The sequence below is a fragment of the Mesoplodon mirus genome (genome assembly GCF_964341445.2).
Source record: "Mesoplodon mirus genome assembly, chromosome: 2".
NCBI classification, from domain to species: domain Eukaryota; kingdom Metazoa; phylum Chordata; class Mammalia; order Artiodactyla; family Ziphiidae; genus Mesoplodon; species Mesoplodon mirus.
This window is the reverse complement of record NC_138977.1, coordinates 230,233,620-230,255,995: the sequence shown is the minus strand read 5'-3', so window position 1 is coordinate 230,255,995 and position 22,376 is coordinate 230,233,620. Positions and strand designations below refer to the sequence as shown.

The 22,376-nt window shown below is 61.7% G+C and overlaps 1 protein-coding gene across 2 annotated transcripts; it reads right to left on the bottom strand.

Annotated features, from left to right (window-relative positions):
• Positions 1-720: 720 nt before the first annotated feature.
• DPYSL4 (dihydropyrimidinase like 4) lies at positions 721-17,413 on the bottom strand. Of its 2 annotated transcripts, XM_082636150.1 has the most exons (14): positions 17,186-17,413; positions 13,654-13,742; positions 12,805-12,989; positions 10,690-10,854; positions 8,852-8,913; positions 8,675-8,755; positions 7,163-7,231; positions 6,676-6,796; positions 5,610-5,766; positions 5,227-5,368; positions 4,452-4,622; positions 4,001-4,180; positions 2,309-2,474; positions 721-1,569 (listed from the first exon to the last, which is right to left on the bottom strand). In XM_082636150.1, the coding sequence occupies exons 1-14, from the start codon at positions 17,222-17,224 to the stop codon at positions 1,478-1,480; spliced, it is 1,719 nt and encodes a 572-aa protein (XP_082492276.1). In that variant the 5' UTR covers positions 17,225-17,413; the 3' UTR covers positions 721-1,477. The 2 variants fall into 2 exon arrangements, with proteins under 2 accessions (XP_082492276.1, XP_082492277.1); XM_082636151.1 differs by lacking the exon at positions 4,001-4,180.
• Positions 17,414-22,376: the final 4,963 nt, after the last annotated feature.

Here is a 22,376-nt window from a genome sequence, read left to right as displayed (position 1 = left end):
GTTCATGTTCCCCCAGGGAACATGACCGGAAGTGGACGCCTGGGCAGGGCCCAGAGTGCCTAGCTGTGTGAGGGGTGGGGGCTGCCCCTGACCCTTCCTGGTGCTCTTGGGGTGAAGACCCCTCCTGGGAGCATCCCACATCTGGGGGACAGAACTGGCACTGTTTTTATGAGAAAGAGGCTGAGGCCATGAGGCCAACCCAGCAGTTCCATCTTCTAGAAGGTTCTGGCGCAGCTCAGTCCATGGGTCTGGATCAGAACCCTGGGCTGCTGTGCCTTAAGGGAGCAGAATGTAGGCTACACCTCCCCCCGCCGCTGCCCGCTGGAGGTGTGAGCTCATCGTGCTGTTCTGGTGGGTCCCCAGGCGTCACGCTGCCCCCAGCCTTCTGCTGGGCTGGCTTGGGCCCCTCAAGTAGAATGTAGGCAGGCATCCTCCCAACCACCCCTCTCCGTCTGAATGTCTGGCTGTCTCTGACCTGCAGGCCTGGGGCCCCTTCCGAGAGGCAGAACGCCTGCCCAGGGCTCGGACCCAGCCCTGCCCGTGCCCGCAAGCCAAGCACGGCTGGCCCTGCAGGTGGTCTCGAGGTCCAGCCTCACAGTCAGCTCGAAGCCAGGCCAGGGGGCTGCAGGGTATTCCCAGCATCCTAAGCGTGAACCCCCAGGGGATGGCGCAGGGGTAGAGACGTCGGGGCTCCCCACACGCCGGCGGCTTCCAGCCCAGATGCCTTTAATCGACTTGATTCACGTGGACTGGGGCACAGTGCTGCTGGGCTGTGGGTGGCAGGCAGGTTCCTGGCTACAGGTGTCCTCACCACACAAAACTGCTGCTCTAATAAACTACTGCAATGCACACTTAGTAGTGAAAGGAAAGCATCTTAGCTAAAGGATCCTAAAATTCCCTGGACATGGGCTCTACGAAAGCAGAGGTTTGGCCCTTGGAGAAGTGTACAGACGAACCTGCAGGAAGTCCTGCCGGCAGCGGCCCCACGCCGTGTTCCTGGTGGGTCCCTGGAGTCACAGCAGCTCTGGGCAGGGCCGGGGTGCTCCTGCCTGCGCTAAGGCACACAGGGACGGGCTGCACCTCTGCCCGTGGGAGCGGATGGCAGAGCTGGGGGTCCTCAGGGCAGTGATTCCTGATAGGGCCGAGGGCAAAACACCCCCAGCCGTTCGTCCTGGCCCGGCTGCCCTGGGCATCCTAGGAGGCCCCTGTCTTCCTGAGGCACCTGGCACCCGGGCTCAGGGCCACCTGAGCTGTCCCCACCACCATGTCCAGCCTCCTTGCCCTGGCAGTGAAACCTCCCCAAATTCAGCCTCTCCTGTGGGGGCTCCTCGTAACAGGACGTGGGACCCCAAGAGAAGAGTTTCTGGGGAGGGGAAGGTAAGGCCAGGCACCTTTCAAAATAGGTTCAACGAAGGGAAGGGAACAGAGGGGAGTGGCTGTCGCCTACAGGCACGCCCGCCGCTGGCACGAGCAGCACCTAGGACAGGGATGTGATGTTGGAGCGGCCGCCAGGTGGCGCCATGATCTTCTGAGCCGTGCGCCTGGCGATGTGGTCATCGGCCTGGGAGCCTGTGGGGAAGCCAGGAGTGGAAGTGGCGCTGGGGAGGGGACGCAAACACGCCACACCCGCGAGGCCAGGGATGCGGAGCCGCAGCCCCACACTGCAGGCCCCCCACGCTCCCCGACGGCCTTGGCGGGTCAGCCAGGCACTCCCACCACTGAGGCCTCAGATGAGCAGGCAAGTGAGGCCAGGTGTGTGTGCGGCCAGAGGCTGGAGGTCAAGGTTGACCCTCTGGGAATCCAGTCCAGAGGAGCAGAGGCTGGGCCAGTCCTGCTCGCCCCTCCCGTGGGTCTTGCCCTGCACCGACCCCCGTGATGGGAGAAGGCCGTCTTTAGCCTTTAGGACAATGCTGGATTCCAAAGGGGACCTGCCCCTGGCCCTACATCCCCAGGAGGCAGACAGGGACCACCATCACCTCCCCAATAGGGAGGCGGAGACAGGATGTCAGGGGGCTGGGTTGGCCCCCATCCAAGGGCTGGGAAGAGAGAGGGAGGGTCTGGCTCCGTTGGCAGGGAGAGCCTGGGGCTCAGGGCTTCTCTTAGAATCCTAGCAGGCCGGGAGCACAGCTGAGACCTTGACCAGAGGCCTGAGCCTGGTGGCCGCACGCCGGGCCCCCAGAGCCCTTGAAGCCCCCAGGCCCCATCCTTAGGTGCCTCACATGTGTGCCTCTGCATTATGGGGCAGTGGGGGCTGGAGGCTGGACTCCCACGTAGTCCTCGGGTCCCACAGATGCTGGGCTCAACTCACCAGACAGACTGAACCCCGACTGGTGCAGGTTGCGGACGGGTGGCACTGAGATCTTCCCCGGGCAGGACACGCGGGCCTGTACCCCGGCCCCTGGCTTGGTGGGCACCATCACCTCGTGGACCAGCCCGTCGTAGAGGCCTCGGGGCACGCCATGGATCTCTGCCAGCTGTGGGCCGAGAGGCTGGCATGAGGGGGTGCTGCGCGGGCCCCGGGCTCGAGGGCAGGGGGCTCCCCGCCAACAGGGGTGACTACCCGCAAGTGTGGACACACCCCTCCCTCCCCCAAGGCTGGGCAGCGGTGCCCCGAGCTGGAGGAGCTGCTCGCCCAGGGGTGGCCTGCGGAGGGGTCTCCTTTTGGAATCAGAAACTGGTCCCAACATAGTTGCCGCCTCCTCAGTACCCACCGTACGGTGGCCCCCCACGCAGCCCCCACTGTGTTCCCGAGGAAGCCCTGAGGTGGTGGCCCTGGGTCCTGCCCTCCCTGAAAATGGCCCCCAGAGGCAGAGGCCCTTCCCAGTAGCCACCATGACGGACCAACAGTCCGAGGGTTGAGGCAAACCCTTCAGCTGTGCTTATGTTTGCAGCTGGCGGCTGCCTGGGGATCTGTGGCTTACACTCATGACTGGGGGGCTGAGCCCTGCCCCAAGGGCCTCTGAGCAGATCCTGCCCCACAGGGGTCACAGCGGGGCAGGGCCGCAGGGCAAGAGCGATCGTGGGCTGTGGAGTTCTGCAGATTCGGGTCTGCACCCAGCCCCTGCCCCCATCAGCCCGGGTGTGCAACGGGGAGCCGTCCCCTCTCCCCGCTCCGTGCCACGGCTGTACGTGGGGCTGGTCTGCCACCTCACGGAGCTGCCCAGTGGCCAGTGCCCAGGGGTGCCCCGGACCTCACCCCAAGGGGTGCAATGCCCAGCCCTCTGCCCTGGACCCTGTCTCTCAGCCCCGCTTGAAACCTGAGGGAGGAGGGGGTGGCGTGCCCAGGTCAGATGTGGGCAGCAGCCGTGGTGTGGGCCCTGCAGCCTGAGACAGAAGTGTCTGCGAGGTAGGGCAGCCTCCACCCTCCTTTCCCGGGAAGGAGACCAGCACCTGGCCCCCGGCCCAGCCCGAAAGCCATCCCTCCTCACTACAAGCTCAGACAACGTCTTTAGTCTAGGAAACTGGAAACAGGGCTGGGATAAAGCAAACCAGAGTGTACAAAACCATGTGTGCAGGGGTGTGTGTGTGTGTGTGTGTGTGTGTGTGTGCGCGCGCGCGCGCGCATGCGTGAACCACCTGCACGTGCAGCGTGAGGCCTGGGTGGACACCTGGTGCATCCGCCAGACTCAGCGGGCAGCTGGCCAAGCCCACATGGGAAGACGAGGGCTCACAACTTCCAAGTTCATGGATGCCGTGTAAACCACGTGTTCTCCTTCCTTCATTTATTAACGTCCCCGTCTGCTCCCGGGGAAATCCTGGGTGGGCTCTGCTAGCCTTAGTGGCAGTGTACCTGGGGGGTGGCTACGAGGCGTTTTTTTTGCTTCACACCCACGCTTTCTACAGCGACACGGGCTGCCTGGTAACGAACGCGGGGAAGCACCGCTAAGAAGCGCCCGGAGCAGTGGGGCCGCTGTGCTTTCCCGACTGTGGCTGTGGGCAGGGCTGACCCGGAGGAGGCCTGAGAGCTCATGCCCACCCGCCTGCCTGGCTCAGGCCTTACCCTGTTGCGAGCCTTTATCCTCTTGTAGACGAAGTCGGGGAAGGTCTTCCGCGGAATAAAGCGGCCAGCCCCGGGGGTGACGCACAGGGCCCCGTCCTCCAGCACGACCCTGCCCTGACTTATGACCACCACGGGGGCTCCGCGGCACTCCACGCCTTCGAAAATGTTGTACTCCACGTTCTGGGGAGAACAGCCAGGGCCTGCTCAGCGTTCTCCTGACCCAGGACCCCTGAGGGGGCGCCCACTCGGCTGGGCCGGGATTCAGAGGGCAGTGGCCACCGCGCCCTGCACCCCTGCCCGAGGCACGGTTCTCAGGAGCACAGAGCGTGCCCGGAGGAGCCGGCGGAGGGCTCGCTCTCCCGCCTCCGCTGCTCTGCTCACCCCCCCAGGAAGGCTGCGGGGCTCCCAGGCCCCCGACCCTGACCCCGACGTGGGACCAGGCTTCTCTCACCAGGTGGTGGCTCTGGGCAGAGATGATTTTCGTGGCCTTGGGGTTCCATATGACCAGGTCGGCGTCGGCGCCCACGGCCACCCGCCCCTTCCTTGGGTAAAAATTGAAGATTTTGGCTGCATTTGTACTGGTCACGGCAACAAACTCATTCTCGTCCATCTTCCCTGAGACCTGAGAAGTAAGAAGGCGGGGGTGAGTCGGGGGGGCGCCCTTCCTGACCGCAGGTGGGGTCTGGTCTCGGGGCTCTTATGTGGAGGTGGCCCCTGTCCCCTAGGCCGCGGGTCATGTGCCTCAGTCGTGCCTGCAGGTCTGGTCCTTCCTGGGCACCAAGCTGGTCTCCATGCTCACTTTGTGGGCAAATGAATGCTGATGCTTCCACAATGATGTCTGTGTCCCCAGAGGACGCGACCATCCCCCTGGGGTGGCCAGGAGCCTGGGGTCAGGGCCTCAGCCCAGGGAAGGGCTCAGGACCGGGGCTGGGGGCGTGGGGGCAGAGGCCATGGGCAGGGCCCTCCAAGCGAGATGGAGGTCTGAGGAAATCTCAGGCCTCCTCGGGACACGTTGCGGAGTGTAGTTCCACCAGTGGGAGCAGGGACCCCGCTCTCCCTGGCTCGTGTGCATAGGGAGCCCCGGATGGCAGGGCTGGGGGACGACACCCTGGGGCTCACGAGCCCAGACCTCTGCTCTGGTGAATCTGCCGCTCAAGGGGCTTCCCTCTCTGATGAACAGGCAGCGCTCTGTGGGGAGGACCCTGCGTCCCCACTGCTGCACCCACCACGCATTTCTCCCAGACCACAGACATGCGCTCCTCCACGCCGTTGGTGCCCTCGGGGATGAGCATGAAGTTGTCCCTGCCGACGGCCTTCTGGGCAGTGGTGAAGGTGCAGTGGGCACTGCCGGTCACCTGGAGGTCCCCGCTGAGGAAAGCCGGAGTCAGAGCCCAGAGGGGCCGCCAAAGGCCCAGCTGGCTCCACCCCCACCCGGCTGCTCGGCCCACGGCGGGGTGGGGGAGAGGTTGTCGGAGAAGCCAGAGCTGGGGCCTCGGGGTGCGGATGGGAGGGCAAGGACCCCGGCGCGGACTCTCCGGACGCAAGAGGCCTGGAGCTGCCGGCGGGCACAGGGCAGGCCAGGGCGAGGGGCACGGAGGCAGCTCCCTACCTGGACAGCAAGGAGGCGAGGTGGTCTGCAGTGCTGGGGTCCGGGTTGAGCGGGGGCGACGTGACGAAGGCTGCAGCCTTGGCCCAGTTCTTGGCCCAGTAGTGGGAGCCGTCGGTGCCCAGGCCAGCGGTGATGGGCTCCCCGACCACGACCACCCCTGCAGTGAGGCCGTGAGGGGCACTGCCGGCCCCCATGTCCCCAGACCCGGGCAGGGCCTGGGAATGCCTCCCCGACCGGGCCTTCATCGTGGGGTGGGTCTGGCCCTGTGGTCCCAGGGCTGACGCACAACTGCCCCTCGATCTCCCAAGCCTGGACAGTTTTTCCCCTGCTCGGGGGCGCCCGCCAGGCCACCTGGGGCTCCCGAAGTGGGTCCTCTCTGTCCCCGCTGCCCCACACCCCTGCTGGGGCCACAGGCTGCAGTGAGACACCGTCAACTGACTGCCTGCCCCGCCTGGCCACAGCCTCTGTGCAAGGACCTGGCTCTGTCACTGACCCCCTGCCTCCTCCATGGCCTGAGCTTCCAGGGTCAGAGGGCATCCAGCCCTCGGGACCCGCACCCCAGCTCCTGGACGCAGGACGTGCCCAGCGGACAGTAACATGGGCCCCCAGGGTCATCTGGGCCAAGCTCCCTTACACGACATGAGGGTCTACTCTCATGCGCCATTCACACCACACACACACAGACACACGCCACACACATTGTGCACACAGACACGTACACACGGAGCACAGCTCTGACACTCACTTCTGTGCAAACAGGGCCACTAGGCCTCACTTTTGCTTCAAGGCCCCCACGTGCTCCACTGCTGTTTGGACAAGAGGGGAGACTTAGGCCACCCACCCCACACAAGGACCAGGTGCCCACATCTGCCACCGGCCACAGCCCTGGTGCCCCCGCACCAGAGGCCACCCCACCATGAAGAGGCTGGCAGGGCGGCCGCTGCGTCTCCGTGGGGTCTGCCTGCACTGAGCCTCAGTCCAGCTGGCCCAGCCCCGGGAAGCTGAGGACGTGACAGACCCCCACAGAGGCCCTCACCCCGCGCCCCGGTCCAGGGCCGCCACTCACCTCTACGCTTGGCTTGGGCAATCACATCGGCCGCAGCCTTGCTCATCACCTTGGTGATGTACAGGGGACAGTTGGCCTGCTTGGCAACGGTGACAGCGCGGTACACGGCCTCAGCCTCCACCTGGGGATGGGGGCACTCAGGCCACACGAGAACACTGGGGCCTCCTGACCAGTATGGGCATGAGATGCCCCCAGACCACCCATGGATCCCGGGCCCAGAGGGAGCACCCCGGGCGGGTGAGGACCCCAGCCTGGGGCTCAGTGCCCAGAATCTGGGCCGACCCATGCAGACCCCAGGGCTGACCACGCCACCTTCTTGGCCTCGCATAAAGGCCTCAGGGTGACCAGGGGTAGGAGGGGACGTGAGCCTTGATTCCTGCCTCCAGACGAGGACAGGGGGATCACAGCCCTGCCGGGACCACAGGGCCAGACCCAACCCCTGATGAAGGCCCAGTCAGGGGGGTGTTCCCAGCAAGCTCACACCTACCTCCTCTGGGTGGCTGAGCACGTGGCCCTCGGGGCCAGTGATGCCGAGTTCCAGCAGCCGCTTCTGCTCCTAAATACACACCACGTTCTAGCCTGGACACAGCCCAGAACACCCTGACCCTGAAACGACCCGTGCTCCCCGAGATGAGCCCAGACTTCCAGGCCCCTGAGGATCACCAGCCCCAGAGAACTCAGAATGGACCAGAGGGGTGACCCGAAGCAGAGTGACTCCAGCTCCCCCAATTACAGATGAGGGAACGGGGCTTGCAGAGGGCAAGGACTTGCCCAAGGTCGCAGGCCCCCTAAGTGAGGGGACAAGACCCCACAGCCTTGCCTGCCGTGCTGTTTCCCCAGTGGGTGAGCGTCGGGGCGTGCGCGTCGGGGAGTGGGAGTGCGCGTCGGGGGCGTGCGCGGCGGAGTCTGCGCGTCAGGGGCGTGCGCGTCGGGGAGTGCGGTCGGGAGCGTGCGCATCAGGGGCGTGCGCGTCGGGGAGTGCGTGGCGGCTGCGTACAGTCAGGGACGGGGCTTCTTCTTGGGCAGGCTCACTCATCCTACAGGTCTGAGCTGCAGCACACTATGGTGTAAACGAGCTTCGGCGTGGAGAATGGGGGAGCAGAATCCCACCGACCCCCTAATAAGCCTCCTCGGCACTCGCGGCCCACCGTCCTGAACACTAAGCATGCCTCACGACGTCTCCTGCCGGGCTTGGCCTCGAACCCTGGAAGCACATACAGTACCCGATGCCCGGAACCCCACGTGCCCCTCCTGAGTGTCACCGCCCTCCCGTTGAACTTGGGAGGGGCGGAGCCCGACGGGTCCCAGGAAGCTTCTCTGAGGGTCTGGAATGTTGGGGAGGGGGCCGTGTGCGCGCGACCTCCCGCCAGGTCCCCAGGAGGCCTGGAAGCTCCCGGGCGCCCCACCCAACCTGCACCTGTGGGCGGACGGGAAAATGGGGTCTGGGGCAGAGGCTGGGGCACCCTCCTCACAGCCCTGGGCCCACAGGGAAGGTGGGGGCGTGCACAGAAGGGCCAGGCACCCCCCAGGCAGCCTGGGGCGCGACTGAAGTCAGCGCCACTAACCCAACAGGTGTGCTCATGGGACGGGCCTCAGTCCACGGGGCGGAGGGCTCGGAGACCCCAGTCTCGGCACCCCTCACCAAGAAGCAACACTTTGATTTTGGAGAATTTTTTTTTTGGCCACACCGCGAAGCATAGGAGCTCCGCCACCAACCAGGGATCGAACCTGCGCCCCCTATGGTGGAAGTGCAGAGTCTTATCCACTGGATCGCCAGGGAAGTCCCTGATTTTGGAGGATTTTTGATCAGAAGTGTGATGATCATGGAAAAATCTGTTATGGCCAAGAGCCCCCCAGACTCCCTGACGCCCTGCCTGCTTGACCTTTGACCTGGGCAAGCCATTTACTGGGTCAAGTTCCAGGTTCCCTCCGTCAGGGTTTGTGGGATCAGTGCTCACACCCAAGTGGGCAGCGGTCACCCCGCCAGCCCCGCCCACACCTCGTCCACGATGTCGCCGTTCTCTGCGTGCACTTGGGCCACGGCTCCCAGGTCCCGGATGACACTGAAGATCTCGTACATCTGGGGAGAGGCACACGGGCTTTGTGAGGCTGTGTGTCTCCCATCCACAGCAGCCTGAGACACCTGCTCGCTCCCCCGCTCGGCACCTGGCCTTACCTGGCCGTCTGTGCACTGGTACCTGTCCTTGTATGCCATGAAGACCAGGAAGGAGTTCACACCTGGGGGGAGGCAGGAGGGGTGGATGCCAGGAGCCTCCACTGCTCCCCGAGCTCCAGGGGCCCCGCCAGCTGGCCTGGTGGCCCTGAGGGACCAGCCCCACACTCTTCTGAGCCGGGACGGGGACAGAGTCACCCCGGCGCCTCCTGCTCGAGCTCTGGGGTCAGGAACTAATTGTTCCCCAGTGGCAGAGCCAGGTGAGACCCTGCCCCCCGCCCACTAACCCCCCATGGCCCCCGGGAGCCCTGTGCCCCCCGGACGGAAGGGAGCCGTGAGCTGCAGGCTCACTGCCTGAGTTCTGCCCGGGCTGCACAGGAGCCCCTCCCGCACTGGGCGCCGGGGTGGCCCTCACGTTGGCCACCTGGCCTGCGGGCCTTGGTGGCGCCTGCCAGGCCCCGCTCACAGCGCCCGCTCAGGCTCTCAGAAAAAGCAGAAGGAACAGGACCAGCTGCCCGCGGCGTCAGGGCCCCAACAGGCCAGGGTCGAGCTCTCCTGTGCTGTGCGGACTCGGGACCAGCTGGGGACTCACCTGACCCCCCACCATCCAAACCAGTGGCGTGCGGCCCCTCCCTCCTCCCTGTCATCTCGCTGGGTCGAAAGTGCGAACTTGAGCAAGGGCACGCAGGGGAAACTGTCACCCAGTGCCACACGAGCCGACCCCCCAGGTGACAACCCGCTCCAGGGCGCCTGGTGGAGGCTACTGGTCAGCATGCAGGCCCGTCCCTGGACGCCACGCAGCAGGCCAGGACCAGCGCTCTGCCCCGGCAGGAGGGTGGTGGCGGCAGGTGCCTGGTTTCTACCTCTGCTCGGAGCTGCAAGGCTGCAGGCCTCCCGATCCTGTTAAGGAACAACCCGGGTGGCGGAGCCACTGCCTGGAATGAGGTGCAGAGGCTGAGAGCGCCCTGCCCACCCCAGGCTGGGGTCCTACATGCCGAAGGCTGCGGGCGTGAGGACCGTCGCTCGTTGGGAAATGGCCTCGACGAACTCCCTGCCTCCCTCGGAGGTACAGTGGGGCCGGTGGCAGCGTCTCCTGCGGGGAGGGCCCTGTGGCCTCCAGGGCCCAGCCAGGGGTCTGCAGCCAGCGCCCCCCGTCCCAGCCCCGCCAGCTCCTCTCCCGGCTGTGCACTAGGCCCACCCTCGAAGCCAGGCACCGGAGCTCAGTTACGACGTCCAGCTAACTTGTCAAATCCTCTATAAACTTTGATGTGGTTTCAGCTTCAGGACTTTTGATTTTAAAAAAAATTAAGCCTCATCTGTAAACCGTCCTGTTTCAGCTGAGGCGGCACTAGGTTTTAAGGCATCTCCTTCTAAAGGCTCTTAAGATGCTAAGAAGGCTTATAGCGCTTATCCTTCATCCAGGGTCAAGACACAAGGGGACCGAGGTGACAGCTGTGACTGCTGTGTCCTCTTTGTTTTTACGTCTTTATTGAATTTTCTTACAATATTGCTTCTGTTTTATGCTGTGGTTTTTTGACCGCGAGGCATGTGGGATCTTAGCTCCCCAACTAGGGATCCAGCCTGCACCCCCTGCACTGGAAGGTGAAGTCTTAACCACTGGACCCCCAGGGAGGTCCCTGCTGTGTCCTCCTGTGAGGACAACAGCTACGGGATGCGTCCCCAGACTCGGACGCAGGTGACCTCTCAGCCTAGCAGATCTTCGAATGGCTCTTGTCCAACTTTCTCCCAGCTCCCGGCCGCCTGCCCCGGGGTCAGCTGCACACACAGAGTCCACCCGAGGCCAGGGGAGGCCCTGCCGCCCGGCCGGGTGTCCCGCTCACCCTTGTCCTTCACCAGGGCCTCCAGCTCCTCCCTGGTGCTCTCGTGCCAGCGGGGGATGTCCACGTGCAGGGAGTAGTCGCAGCAGGCTTCACGGTCTGCTCTCTCCCGCCACTGTTCGTAGGCCGCCAGCAGGCTCACACCCGTGTCGGGGAACACGTGGTCCACTGTGGGGACAGCGTGGTCAGCTGAGCCCCCCACCCGTGCCACTGGAACCACCTGGGCCTCCAAGGGAGAGCGGCTTCGTGTTCCCAGGAAACCAGGAAGCACGTCTGAGAAACACAGAGAAGAGGCCTCGTACCCAACGCCGGGCTGAGGCTGCTGGGAACCTGCCAGTCGGTTCTGTCCAAAGAGGCATCTCCCGCCCCTCATCCCCAGCGTCTCTCTGAGCAGAGGGGAGGACCTCACTCTCCAGTGGACACCCCCCAAGGAGCCCAGCGGCAGTTTAGGCCTCCACCTCCTGCACAGGCCTGGCCTGAGTGAGGTGCCCCTGGAGGGGGAGAGGCGGCGCCACTGTCCGTGGCGCTGGACCGGCGAGCCTGCCCACAGCAGCGCACGAGGCTGGCTTCCCTCCTGCCTCACTGGCCGCACACCCCTCGAGCAGTGCTCCCACCCCACTCCCCGGGGAAACTGGGAACGCACATGGACACTGCACCATCACCCCACCCTGCCGGCAACCCCACGTCCAAGGTCCAAACCCCACTCATAGTCTCTGCCAGCTGCAGGGAAAGAGCTGGGAGTGCGGTGGCCGGGGGGAAGGCACACCCGCCCCGGGGTTACAGGCAAATGCCGTGCCTTCCTCCAGCACGTCCTCACATGGGCCCTCTGCTTCCCACAGCTCAGGTCTCGAACCCAGGGCCCCACCCTGCAGGCCGCTCACAGCTCCAGCCTGGAGCAGCGGGCAGCTCTGCCTAGGGCAGCCCGGGCCTGCAGCATCTCTGTCCTCACGGCTGGTCTGATGCCTCAGCACCAGCAGGAGCAGGTGACAAAACCACGAAGGTGCCTGCTCAGCCTGGGCCACCAACGACAAGCAGGACCAAGGGCCTGAAATCGCAACTCGCCTTTATCAGACTAAAAGGTGGACCATTGTTGGGTTTTTCTTTCCACGTCGTAGTTCAGTAAACCACACCAGGCCAGGATTTTGCAACATCTAAATGTCACTTGTGAAGTAGCCCAGGGTCCCCAGCGCAGCCTTTCCCAGTGGCAGCGCTGTGTGCCAGACACAGCAAAGCCACGACGTGCACCCACTCGCTGCATCCTCCGCCCTCTTCCTCTTGCCTGACAGATCAAGGAAGTGAGACGCGTGTAAAGAGAGTTGCGTTGCCTGAAGTCACAGCCAGGATGTGGTGCAGCTGGGGCTGGACTGGGTCTGTTAGGCCAGGTCTAACCTAGTGGATGTGTCTGTGCTCGGGACTGTGGAGTTGATGGCACTCAAGGCCATGGGAGGAGGGCTGCACGCTGGTGCCTCTTCCTGGCCCCTGCGCTGGCCACGAGCAAGTTCGTGGTGGGCAAGCGAATTCACCTCACAAGCTGTTAACTGGGGCTTCTCTGCCCAGCTCAGAGGGCTGTACGAGGAGAGCATGGGGCTGAGACTCATCAGGATGGTGCTCGTGCCTGGCACAGGGTCGGCTCTAAAGACGCGGTACCTCTGGGGCTTGTTGATAGGGTAATAGTATTTTTCATCATCCTTTTCCTAAAACACAGCCTCCGTCTTTAGCTCTTTTGACATGGGCAGGGAGTTTCTGCAAACCAAGCCTCAGAGGGCGTGTGGTTCAGGGGCAAATGTGTCTGACATTTCAGGCAACACGACCCCTGCACTTGGGTTTTCCAAACCTGGTCCTTAGCCAGTTGCTAGCTTCCCAGGAAATAACAAATTACTGGGCGCACATCCCGGTGCTCCTGTGGAAATCCCAGGAGCGCTCCAGAGCTGGCCAAGGCAGCACGACTCAGGATGAGGGACAGGGTTAAAGACAGGCACTCAAGGACTTCTTAGAATGAGATGTAATAAAGGGAAAGAGGCCTGAGAAAAACACCATCAGGGAAAGCTGTTCCTGCGACATGCAAACCTGCCCGAGGACCACAGTCTGGGACGGACGCTCCCCACGGGAGACACTCACATATCATGGTGGTCCCTCCTGCCAGGGCGGCCTTGGTCCCCTGGCAGAAGTCATCGGCTGGGGTCATGCCCAGGACAGGCATCTGCAGCCTTGTGTGGACGTCCACTCCTCCTGGCAGGACCATGAGGCCGTGAGCGTCAATCGTCTTCACGCCCCCGGGGACAATGAGGTTCTCTCCAATTTGTCTGAAAGCAACAGAGACTTCGCTGGTGAGGAAGAGCCCTGAGCAAACGTGAACGGGCTCCTTGGCGATGCTGCAGAGCTGGGACTCTTGCCCTTGGGCTCTTGTCCCTGAGGAAAAGGGCAATACGGCCAAGACTTAACTGGACCAGCCCACACTCTGGGGCTCAGGACCGTCAACACGGAGCATCCAACCCTGTGCTGGTCACTTAGGTGTCCACTCGCTGCTTATTGACCAGAGGCTGGAGCTGCTTTTTTGTTTTGTTTTGTCCCTGCCGCGTGGCATGTGGGAACTTAGTTCCCGACCAGGGATCGAACCCGCACCCCCTGCATTGGGAGCGTGGAGTCTTAACCACTGGACAGCCAGGGAAGTCCCTGGAGCTGCTTGACAGGCACAAGCAGACAAGCTTATAGGTGTGGTCGATAAGCATTTATTAAACACCTACTTTGAGCCCCACACCATACTGAAGCTGCGTTAACAAAGAAACGAGGAAGCCATTGTCCCGCTCTCGGAGGCTTCACTGAAGGCTCGGGTTGGGCAAAAGCTATTTCCAGGGAACGAGCTTTTGGAAAAGAAAGAACCATTCACATGGATCTCGCCCCAAAGTAAACTTCTGGATAGTGTGTGATCAACGTGTGACCATGAAGATATCTGAGGTCGAAACTCACTTTATCAAGCCGTCCTCCACATACAGGTCAGCGTAAAAAGACTGGTCATCATTCACGATCCTCCCGCCTCTGATCAGAAGGCGGTCACTCTACCAGAAACAAAGAAGTGGGTAAGTTTCCTCCAAACTAAGTGACTCAACAGTATCTTGAGCACAAGCTTTACCCTGGAATTATGATGGAAACATTCAGGCACAATTTGTGTGCATGAAATCCAGCGCAAAGCCTGTCTGGTTTATCCCACACACACACCGAGGGCGGGCACAGGGCCCAGAGACGGTGGCCCTTGGGGGCAGCTGCCTACGGGCCCCGTACATGACCTGCAAACACAGGTCAGGCAGTCCGGCCTCGCCAAAGGCACAGGGTGTACGACCGGCTAGCTCCCCGCTTCACCATGGCAAAGCCGAGGCGGTGCGAACAGCAGTGCGGTGAACCAGCGTACATCGTCACACCCGCTGCTTAATTTGTAAAGCCCAGGCCGAGGGCGGAGGTGGACCACGTCTCACACGCCCCTGCTGGCCTGGAAGGTCTGCCCTCCTCGTCCACCCCCAGAGGCGGCTCCGGCTGACAGCTGGGGCGGGCTCCTTCCAGAATCTCTGTGCCCTGAGGCAGTGCCGGCAGGCAGGGGCCCTACCCCTGGGGAGGGAGACAGACATCACACACACGGCCGTCACAGATGGTGACAGATGCAAGAGCACAAAGCAGGTGATGTGACAGCGTGATGGGAGACAGGCCTGGCTGCCTCAGGGACCGAGGAAGGCCTGTCGGAGGACCTAAAACTGGAGGTGACTCAAGCTCAGGCCAGGGTGCAGCCCATGCAAAGGCCCTGAGGCAGGAAAGAGTCTGGTTGATGCAGGAGAGGAAACGAGGTAGGGCGGGGGCGGGGGGGGCGTAAAGGGAGGTGGGTAGGGGTGGGGCATGCCGGGCTTGGGGAGTCAGTGGGCCGTCACCTGGGAGGCCTTGAGCTGGGGTTTAAATGATCATTCAGAGGTCACATTAGCCTGTTGTAGAGAGCAGCCCGTGGTGTTCAAGGAAGGAAACAGGGCCATCGCTGGAGTGGGGACTGATGTGGTCTGGGTGAGATGCGGGGCCCCGGGCCGGCATTATGGGGCGGATGAGCGATGGACTCCAGAGAGGCTGGGAGTTGGGGAGCAGGGGCTGCTGGTGCAGAGGCCATGGGGGTGCAGGGCCTGGAGGACAGCGGGGGGCCTGCCGGTTCTGGTGCCGCCTGCGGGTGGCCCAAGGGGGTGAACAAAGTGGCAGCAAGTTCGGCCAGCTCTTCGGGGCGCCCCGCAGCACAGAGCTGGGCAGCCATAAGCCCACTTCTGATGGTCAGCAAGGAGGGAGGGAGGCAGGGGGGAGCCAGTAATGGAGCTGCGCATGACGTCAGGGGTGATGGTCTGAGCTCAGTGGAGAAAAACGGAGAGAAACACAAAGCAGGAGCAAAGAGCTGAGTGCAGAGCGAAGCAGGCGAGAACCCAGCCCTGCAGCACTTCCCCTCCGTGACCTTGCTGGAGCCTCCCACTCTCTGGGGCTTGACTAGGCCGGAGTGACAGCTGTTTCACAGCGGGTCTGGGACCCGGCCCGGGGCTCGGGGGTGCCCACCCAGAGGCCAGGGCTCCAGGCCGGGGGTTCTGGCCCGTTGCACACCATCGGCCTGACGCCAAGAGAACTGACGTGTGTGGCGCACCCAGCAGAACTCTTAAGAATCTGCTGAGGGGATAAATAATTCATCGCTTATGAGCCTTATCACATCATTTTCTATTCTTATTAACATCTAACAGTTTGGGCTGAATTCTCAGATTTCTCTTGACTAAAGGTAAAACCACCACCGCACAGTCTACAAAAGGGTGGCCACCTGTGCCACAAGCCAAACACGGCCCTCGACCTGTCCCTGTGCAGCCCCGAGCTCAGCATGGTTTGCATCTTATGTTGGTTGAAAGACATCATAAGAAGACGTTCAAGACTCATAAAAGTTACATGAGATTCACGTTTCAATGTCCAAGCTCAGCTTTTACTGGAGCAGTCACACCCAGGACCGCTCTCTTGCAGGGCTGAGTAGCTGCACCAGAAACAGTGTGGCCCTCGAAGCTGAGAATACCTACTGTGTGACCCACTGCCAACCCACATGGCCCGGCCCCAGCTGCCTGGGCCTCTCCCTTCTGGGTTCTGCAGAGGCTCACTGCCCGGTCCCCTGGGCCCTAGACCCAGCCCTGACAGGTCACATCACAAGGACCCACCTTGCCCAGCTTCTCAGCCAGTGGTCAGACCCTCCTGCCTCCCCCTGCAGTGCCCCCACCCCAACAGCCCCCACTCCAGCCCCAGTGGACCAACGCGTTCTCACAGAAGCCCAAGAAGAGGAAGAGGAAGGCTCTGGGCAGGAAGAGACCGTGGCCCGGGTGTCCTGCTCAATCCCCCACCCTCCAGTGCTCAGACGTCTGGACTCAGATTCTGGGAGCCTTCCTGGCTTTGGAACCAAGAGGGAAATGCAGCAGGATGAGGTGCCATGCTCCTCGGGATGAGGGTAGAAGTTCCCCTAAACCAGCCACCTTGAGTCTGAGCTGCCCCGAGATGGGATCAGCCCCCTCCCGGCCCCGGCTGGCTCCCTGCCTGCATCAGGTCTGACCCTCTCCTGTATGCGAGGGGTGGGGCGGGCTTCTTCCTCCCTGAGTATCTCAGAAAGTGAACTGGCCACTCCCTGGGCCATCCCACCGCCTCCCGCTGGATCTGAGTCCGCGGGTTCCCAGGCACCGTCCAGCTGGCGCCCAGGCGCCCGCCTCCCTCCCTCCCTCCCTCCCTCCGCTGGGCTCCTGGCCGCACGGAGGGGGCGGCTTTGTTTCCTGGCAGCGCGGGATGGACAGTGGGACCTCCCGCAGCAGTGCGTGTGCTGTTAGAGGGTCGCCTCCCAGGACCCGAGCTGCCTGATGCCCGCACAGTGACTAGCGAGCCACCTTCTCTCCCCCCACCCCCCCCGGGGGGCTCCGAACCCCGGCTCCATGGAGGAGTTCGGGTCGCCAAGGGCTCCGGGGCGGGTTGAGTTGCTTTGTCTCGGACAAAGAGCTCCCGGTGGTGCGGCGGCGGCGTGGGCGCGGGGCGGGGATAGCATCTCTGTGCCCCGAGGCCGGAGGCCGGAGGCCGGACCGGCGGTGTCAACAAAGGGCCGTGCCGACGGCCCACTCCGAATCGGAGCTCCCAGAGAGGCCCGGACGCACGGGGGCGGGGTGGGGGGGAGGAGGCGGGCGCATCTGCGCTTTTGGGGAGCAGGCCTCCCCCGCCCCGGCCCCAGCCCTCCCCGGGAGCAGAGGAGGGCCTGGGCCTATGCGCCGGCTCCGTAAAGGGGGTCCGGCGCGGCGCTCGCGGGTACCCCGGGCTGCGCGGGAAGGAGCGCGCCGGCACAGGGGCAAGCGCGGGGGCTGGACACGGAGGGAGGGAGGCCCGGCGCAGGGCCGGGAGGGTCTTCCCCGGGGCCCGGAGGCAAGGCCCGCCCGGGGCAGTGGGCAGGAGGCGCGGGGCGGGCCCCGGGAGCGGAGCTCACCGTGATCCGGGGGATGCTCTTCTTGCCCTGGAAGGACATCCTGCTCCTCCGGCTGCGCCGCCGTCTCCTTTGGCCGGCGTGGCCCGGTTCGGGCGTTGCGGTCCTGGGGGTCCCCGGCGGCGAACGCACGAGCTACGCCTCGACAGGGGGGACGCGCAGAGCCCAGGCGTGCGCGTGGGGGCGCCGGGCGTCCGGGTGGGAGCGCGCTGGGCCGCGCGGCTCCGCTTGCCGGCCCCGCCCCCGGCCCCGCCCCCGGCCCGCCGCTGCCGCTCTGCTTTCAAGCCCCGCCCCGGCCGGGCTCGGTGACTATACCCCCAGCCCCGGCCCTAGGCGCGAACTGAGGCCGCGGACGGGCCCCTGCGAGGACCGAGAGGCGAACTTGTTTAGGGTGGGCAGGAGGAGAGAGTTGCGACCGGTCCCGGCCAGTGTGTGTGCAGAGTCTTCACCGGGGATGGAGAGAGAGCGTTCCGGCAATGCCCTGCCAGGACCCCCTTCCCCCCAACCCCCGTCCAGCCGAGGGCCCGCCACCAGCTCCCTGATGACCCGAGGCACCCAGGGCCACGGGGATTGAATGCAATCTCAAGTCCAGGCTCAGGCTGGACTCCGTCCGGAAAGATGTTTCAGGCCAAAGCCGGGCTCCTTGGAGTATTGCCCGGGCAGGGATCGGAACGCCAGGCCATGCGCTGGCCCTGGGACCGGACAGTGGAGACACCTCATTGTGAAACACCTCATTGTGAGGCTGCCCCAGGGCCAGCCCCGCGAAGCTTGATATCAGGTGGGAGGTTGGAGAGACACAGAAGGGATAGAAAGAGACCGAGAGAGACACACAGAGGAACAGCTCCCCAGGACCCAGGACGGACCGGAGAGGCAGACCAGGGCAGGAGAGGCCAGGCCTCCGGGCGGGTTCTGAGGAGGGGGGCGCGCAGGATAGAAGTCCAGGCTCAGACACGGCCAGTCAGGGAGAAGAAGTTCCCGCCGCGAGCCCTCGCGTCCCCTCGGAGGAGCTGGAGGCTGGTGGAAGAGGGCGAGGCCCTGGACTGCGCCCCAGCGGCCTCCGGCGTGGACGTGTGGCGTCTCAGGGAGTCCAGGGCCCGCATCCCCCTCTCACTGGCCCCGATGCCCGCAGCTCTGCACTGCGGCCACTACCTGCTGTGGGACGCGGGCTTGGGCCACGCTGGGCCTCTCTGGGAGACTTGCGGCAGCCTCTGGGCCGTCTCCGCCTGGCCCGCCGCGTCCCTCCTGGCCGCGGCTTGGCCCGCTGTGGGGCTCTCCTGCTCGCGGACCCTGGTGTACGCCTCCCCGCGCGTCCAGCTGCAGCGTCTTGTTCTCAAAGGCGTCCTCTAGGCAGCGGAGAACTCCGCCGAGCTTGGGCCGGCCCGGGCCTTCCTGTGCCCCGCATCCCCGGGCACGCGGGCAGAGCCTCTGCTGGCTCCTGCGGCCTCCGTGCTGCCACGGCGGGAGACGGCGACGGGCGGCGGTTCCTGCGCTTCCTGTGGCGGGGTCTGCGAGTTCTCGTGGACTGGGCGGAGCCGGGCCTGGCGGCCCCCCCAGCCCACCCCTCAGCCCGGCCTGGCATCCGCTCGGAGCTGGCGCTGTCCAGGCAGGGAGTGCTGAACGATCCGGATCTGGGCCGAGGGCGCGCGTTCTGTCCCAGCGAAGCCCTGCAGCTCGGCCCCGGGGCAAACCGGGGTTCCGACCTCCCGCTCGACCCGCAGAAGGGCAGGCGGGGACCACGCACGGAAGAAACCACAGTTTTTCGGAACTCCAGCCACATTTCCAGGCCCTGTGGGCGATCTCATGTCAGGGAAGGAGGCTCTGACTCTGAAACATTTGTCGAGTCGGGAGGGCCAGGGCGGGGGAGGTGGGGAGGGAATGCGCCCACAGGAGCTGCTCCTGACTGCCCTTAAAAACAAGTTCAGGAATAAAGACACAGACCTACTTGAGAATGGACTTGAGGATATGGGGAGGGGGAAGGGTAAGCTGTGACAAAGCGAGAGAGAGGCATGGACATATATACACTACCAAACGTAAGGTAGATAGCTAGTGGGAAGCAGCCGCATAGCATAGGGAGATCAGCTCGGTGCTTTGTGACCGACTGGAGGGGTGGGATAGGGAGGGTGGGAGGGAGGGAGACGCAAGAGGGAAGGGATGTGGGAACAGATGTATATGTATAACTGATTCACTTTGTTATAAAGCAGAAACTAATACACCATTGTGAAGCAATTATACTCCAATAAAGTTGTAAAAAAAAAAAAACAAGTTCAGGGCTTCCCTGGTGGCGCAGTGGTTAAGAATCCACCTGCCAATGCAGGAGACACGGGTTCGAGCAGGGGAACAGGGGACATATGGTCTGGGAAGATCCCACATGCCGTGGCGCAGCTAAGCCCATGCGCTGAGCCTGTGCTCTAGAGCCCGCGAGCCACAACTGCTGAAGCCCGCGCGCCTAGCGCCTGTGCTCTGCAACAAGAGAAGCCACCGTAATGAGAAGCCCGCGCGCCGCAACAAAGAGTAGACCCCGCTCGCCACAACTAGAGAAAACCCGCGCGCAGCAACGAAGACCCAATGCAGCCAAAAATAAAATTAATTAATTAATTTTTTTAAAAAGTTCAAGGTTTGGGGTGAGACACAGTAGGAGGACTCTCAGCCCACCCAGAGTCATAGGGCGATGCTGTGAGTCAGTCGAGCCCTGCAGGGACTGTTTTTTAAGGAAAAGACATCTCAACCTTTCCGTTCTGTTAGTGCAGCCGGAATTTCAAAGCGTAAGTTGGGACAGGGAGAGTCAGTGCGAGGACACTCCAGCGCTGGCTGGCATAAGAGCACCTGCAGAGCTAAGTCAGCACTTTCCCATGCCCTTGTCCCAGTCCCACCTTGGTTTTCCACTCCCCCAACGAGATCAAACAGGCTTTAACCACCTGTGTGGGATCATTGTGGCTAAAATGTGTGCTTATTCATTCACAGAAATTCTTTCACCATTCTCAGTGGTTTGACTTTTCTTTTCTGGTTCTCACACAGCTACAGGAGCAGTCCTCCCTGGTGGCTGACCTCAGCCAGGTGCTGCCAGGACCTCTGATTTCAGAGCCTGTCCTCCAGAAGACTCCCCATGACATAGGATGAGGCTGTATGTGAGCTCCCCGGCACCCCTCCCTAGTGAGCAGAAGTCCCAAGTTCCCTTTTTGGTGTGGAAAGAGGCATTGTCGTTCAGAGCGTGGACACGGAACACAGAAGTGGCTAACATAGCTGATACGTCCAAACTTTAATACTTTGTGAGGAGGAGAACTTTGATATTCTAAGACTTAAAACAACCTTTTATTAAAAACTGTACAATAATTTACAAATGAGTAAAAATTCTCTGGTATATATCATAGGAATCACAATACAAAAATATGTGTAAAATTTTGTAGTTGGTCACCATACAGACCTATTTTAGGCCTCTGAATACTGCTTAGCACTGAGCAGAGTTATCCGGTGTGTAGAGGGTGGTTATTAAGGAACTGCTTCAGGGAACACAGACACTGCCTGGTGCATTGCTGTGCGAAAAGAAGTCCTCATTCGTTTTTGCATAAATTTACAATAAAGCTTTTAAAAAATATACAGTAAACAAATATATGATTTGATACATAATTTACAGTTTGATTTTCCTGAGGCTAAACGTAAATCCGTTACTGTGTTAAAACACACAATCCATCTTAAGGTCAATGATGCAGTAATGGTCAGTGTAGATTAATGTCACAGCGCCTCCAAACCCACTCCCGGCACACCCTCCTTCCTGACTGCCAGAGTTGGTGTTCACAGCCCTGTAAGGCACTCGGGGCGTCCTGAAGGCTACAGGTTCCTCGGGGGCAGAGCCCATTAAGGAAGAGCCACGGTCCTTCAGCGACTGGAGCTCTAGACCATGGAAGCGAGGTACACACATCCGTGTCAACAAGGAAGCTGAAATTTACATGGATTTGTAGTTTAGACAAATGAAAACATTTGTGTTTTTCTGGGTATTATGCACACAGTGATTATGGCGACAACTGTTACACTGTATACGTGTCCACGACCCGGTTACACAGTAAACACTTCTGTGCTTCAACCTTTCAGGGTCCTTCCTCTTGTTCCATTAGGGAGTGGCACACGTACACACACGCGTCCCCTATTTGAAGAGCTAGCGGTAAGAGAGCCCCGATACTCGCAGGGAATTCAGTCCAGCCCACTGGTTTTGAAAGAAGGTACACTCTAGAATTTAGAAAGCGCACGTTATTATAAAATACTTAAATTCTTCAGATGCTCACTGGACCAGCAGGAATCAGTGACAAATGCTCATATTTGCCCCTTTCTCTCTCTCTCTCTCTCTTTTCTTCTTCTTCTTCTTTTTTTTTTTTTTTTTTTGCGGTACACGGGCCTCTCACTGTTGTGGCCTCTCCCGTTGCAGAGCACAGGCTCCGGACGCGCAGGCTCAGCGGCCATGGCTCACGGGCCCAGCCGCTCCGCGGCATGTGGGATCTTCCCGGCCCGGGGCACGAACCCGCGTCCCCTGCATCGGCAGGCGGACTCTCAACCACTGCGCCACCAGGGGAGCCCTTCTTCTTCTTCTTTGTTTTTCAAAAGTCCAATCCTGAAATGCTGGATTTTGTAATCAGATGAAAAGAAGGCGCCTATGATACATGAATAAGAACAATATCTGAAGAGAAGAATTGGCATTGCGACTAAATGTGTGCTTTCCTGAATGTACCAAGTGCAATTTGGTACGTGAAGTATTATTTAAAACGTTCATTGAGCCATTTTCCCTTTCCAGTGCACATCCTTTTTACATACAGACAATAACAACTTCATAAGCATTGGTACACATTTACATGCTTCTCTTTCCTGTAGAGTTTGCCTTCTTTTAAAAATTACAAAGCTGTGCTTAATAGTGTCCGGGGTGTGGGGTTGCATATGAAGAACTCCAGACATATGTACGACACGCAAAATCATGATGACCCAAATAAACTCGAGGGGTGTGAATCTGTGTTTCACACACACATTCTGGGATCTGAAATGGCCAACCTGAATAGTTGCTGTCCCTGCGCAGGTACACACGGGGCGGGCAGGCCCACAGGGAGTGCTTGGAGCTGCGGAGTGCTTCTGCATGCTTCCATCCTACAGTCCATCAGGCTTCAGTCTGGGAGTTCATCCATAGCTCCACGGTGGCTTTTGTTAACACAAGACT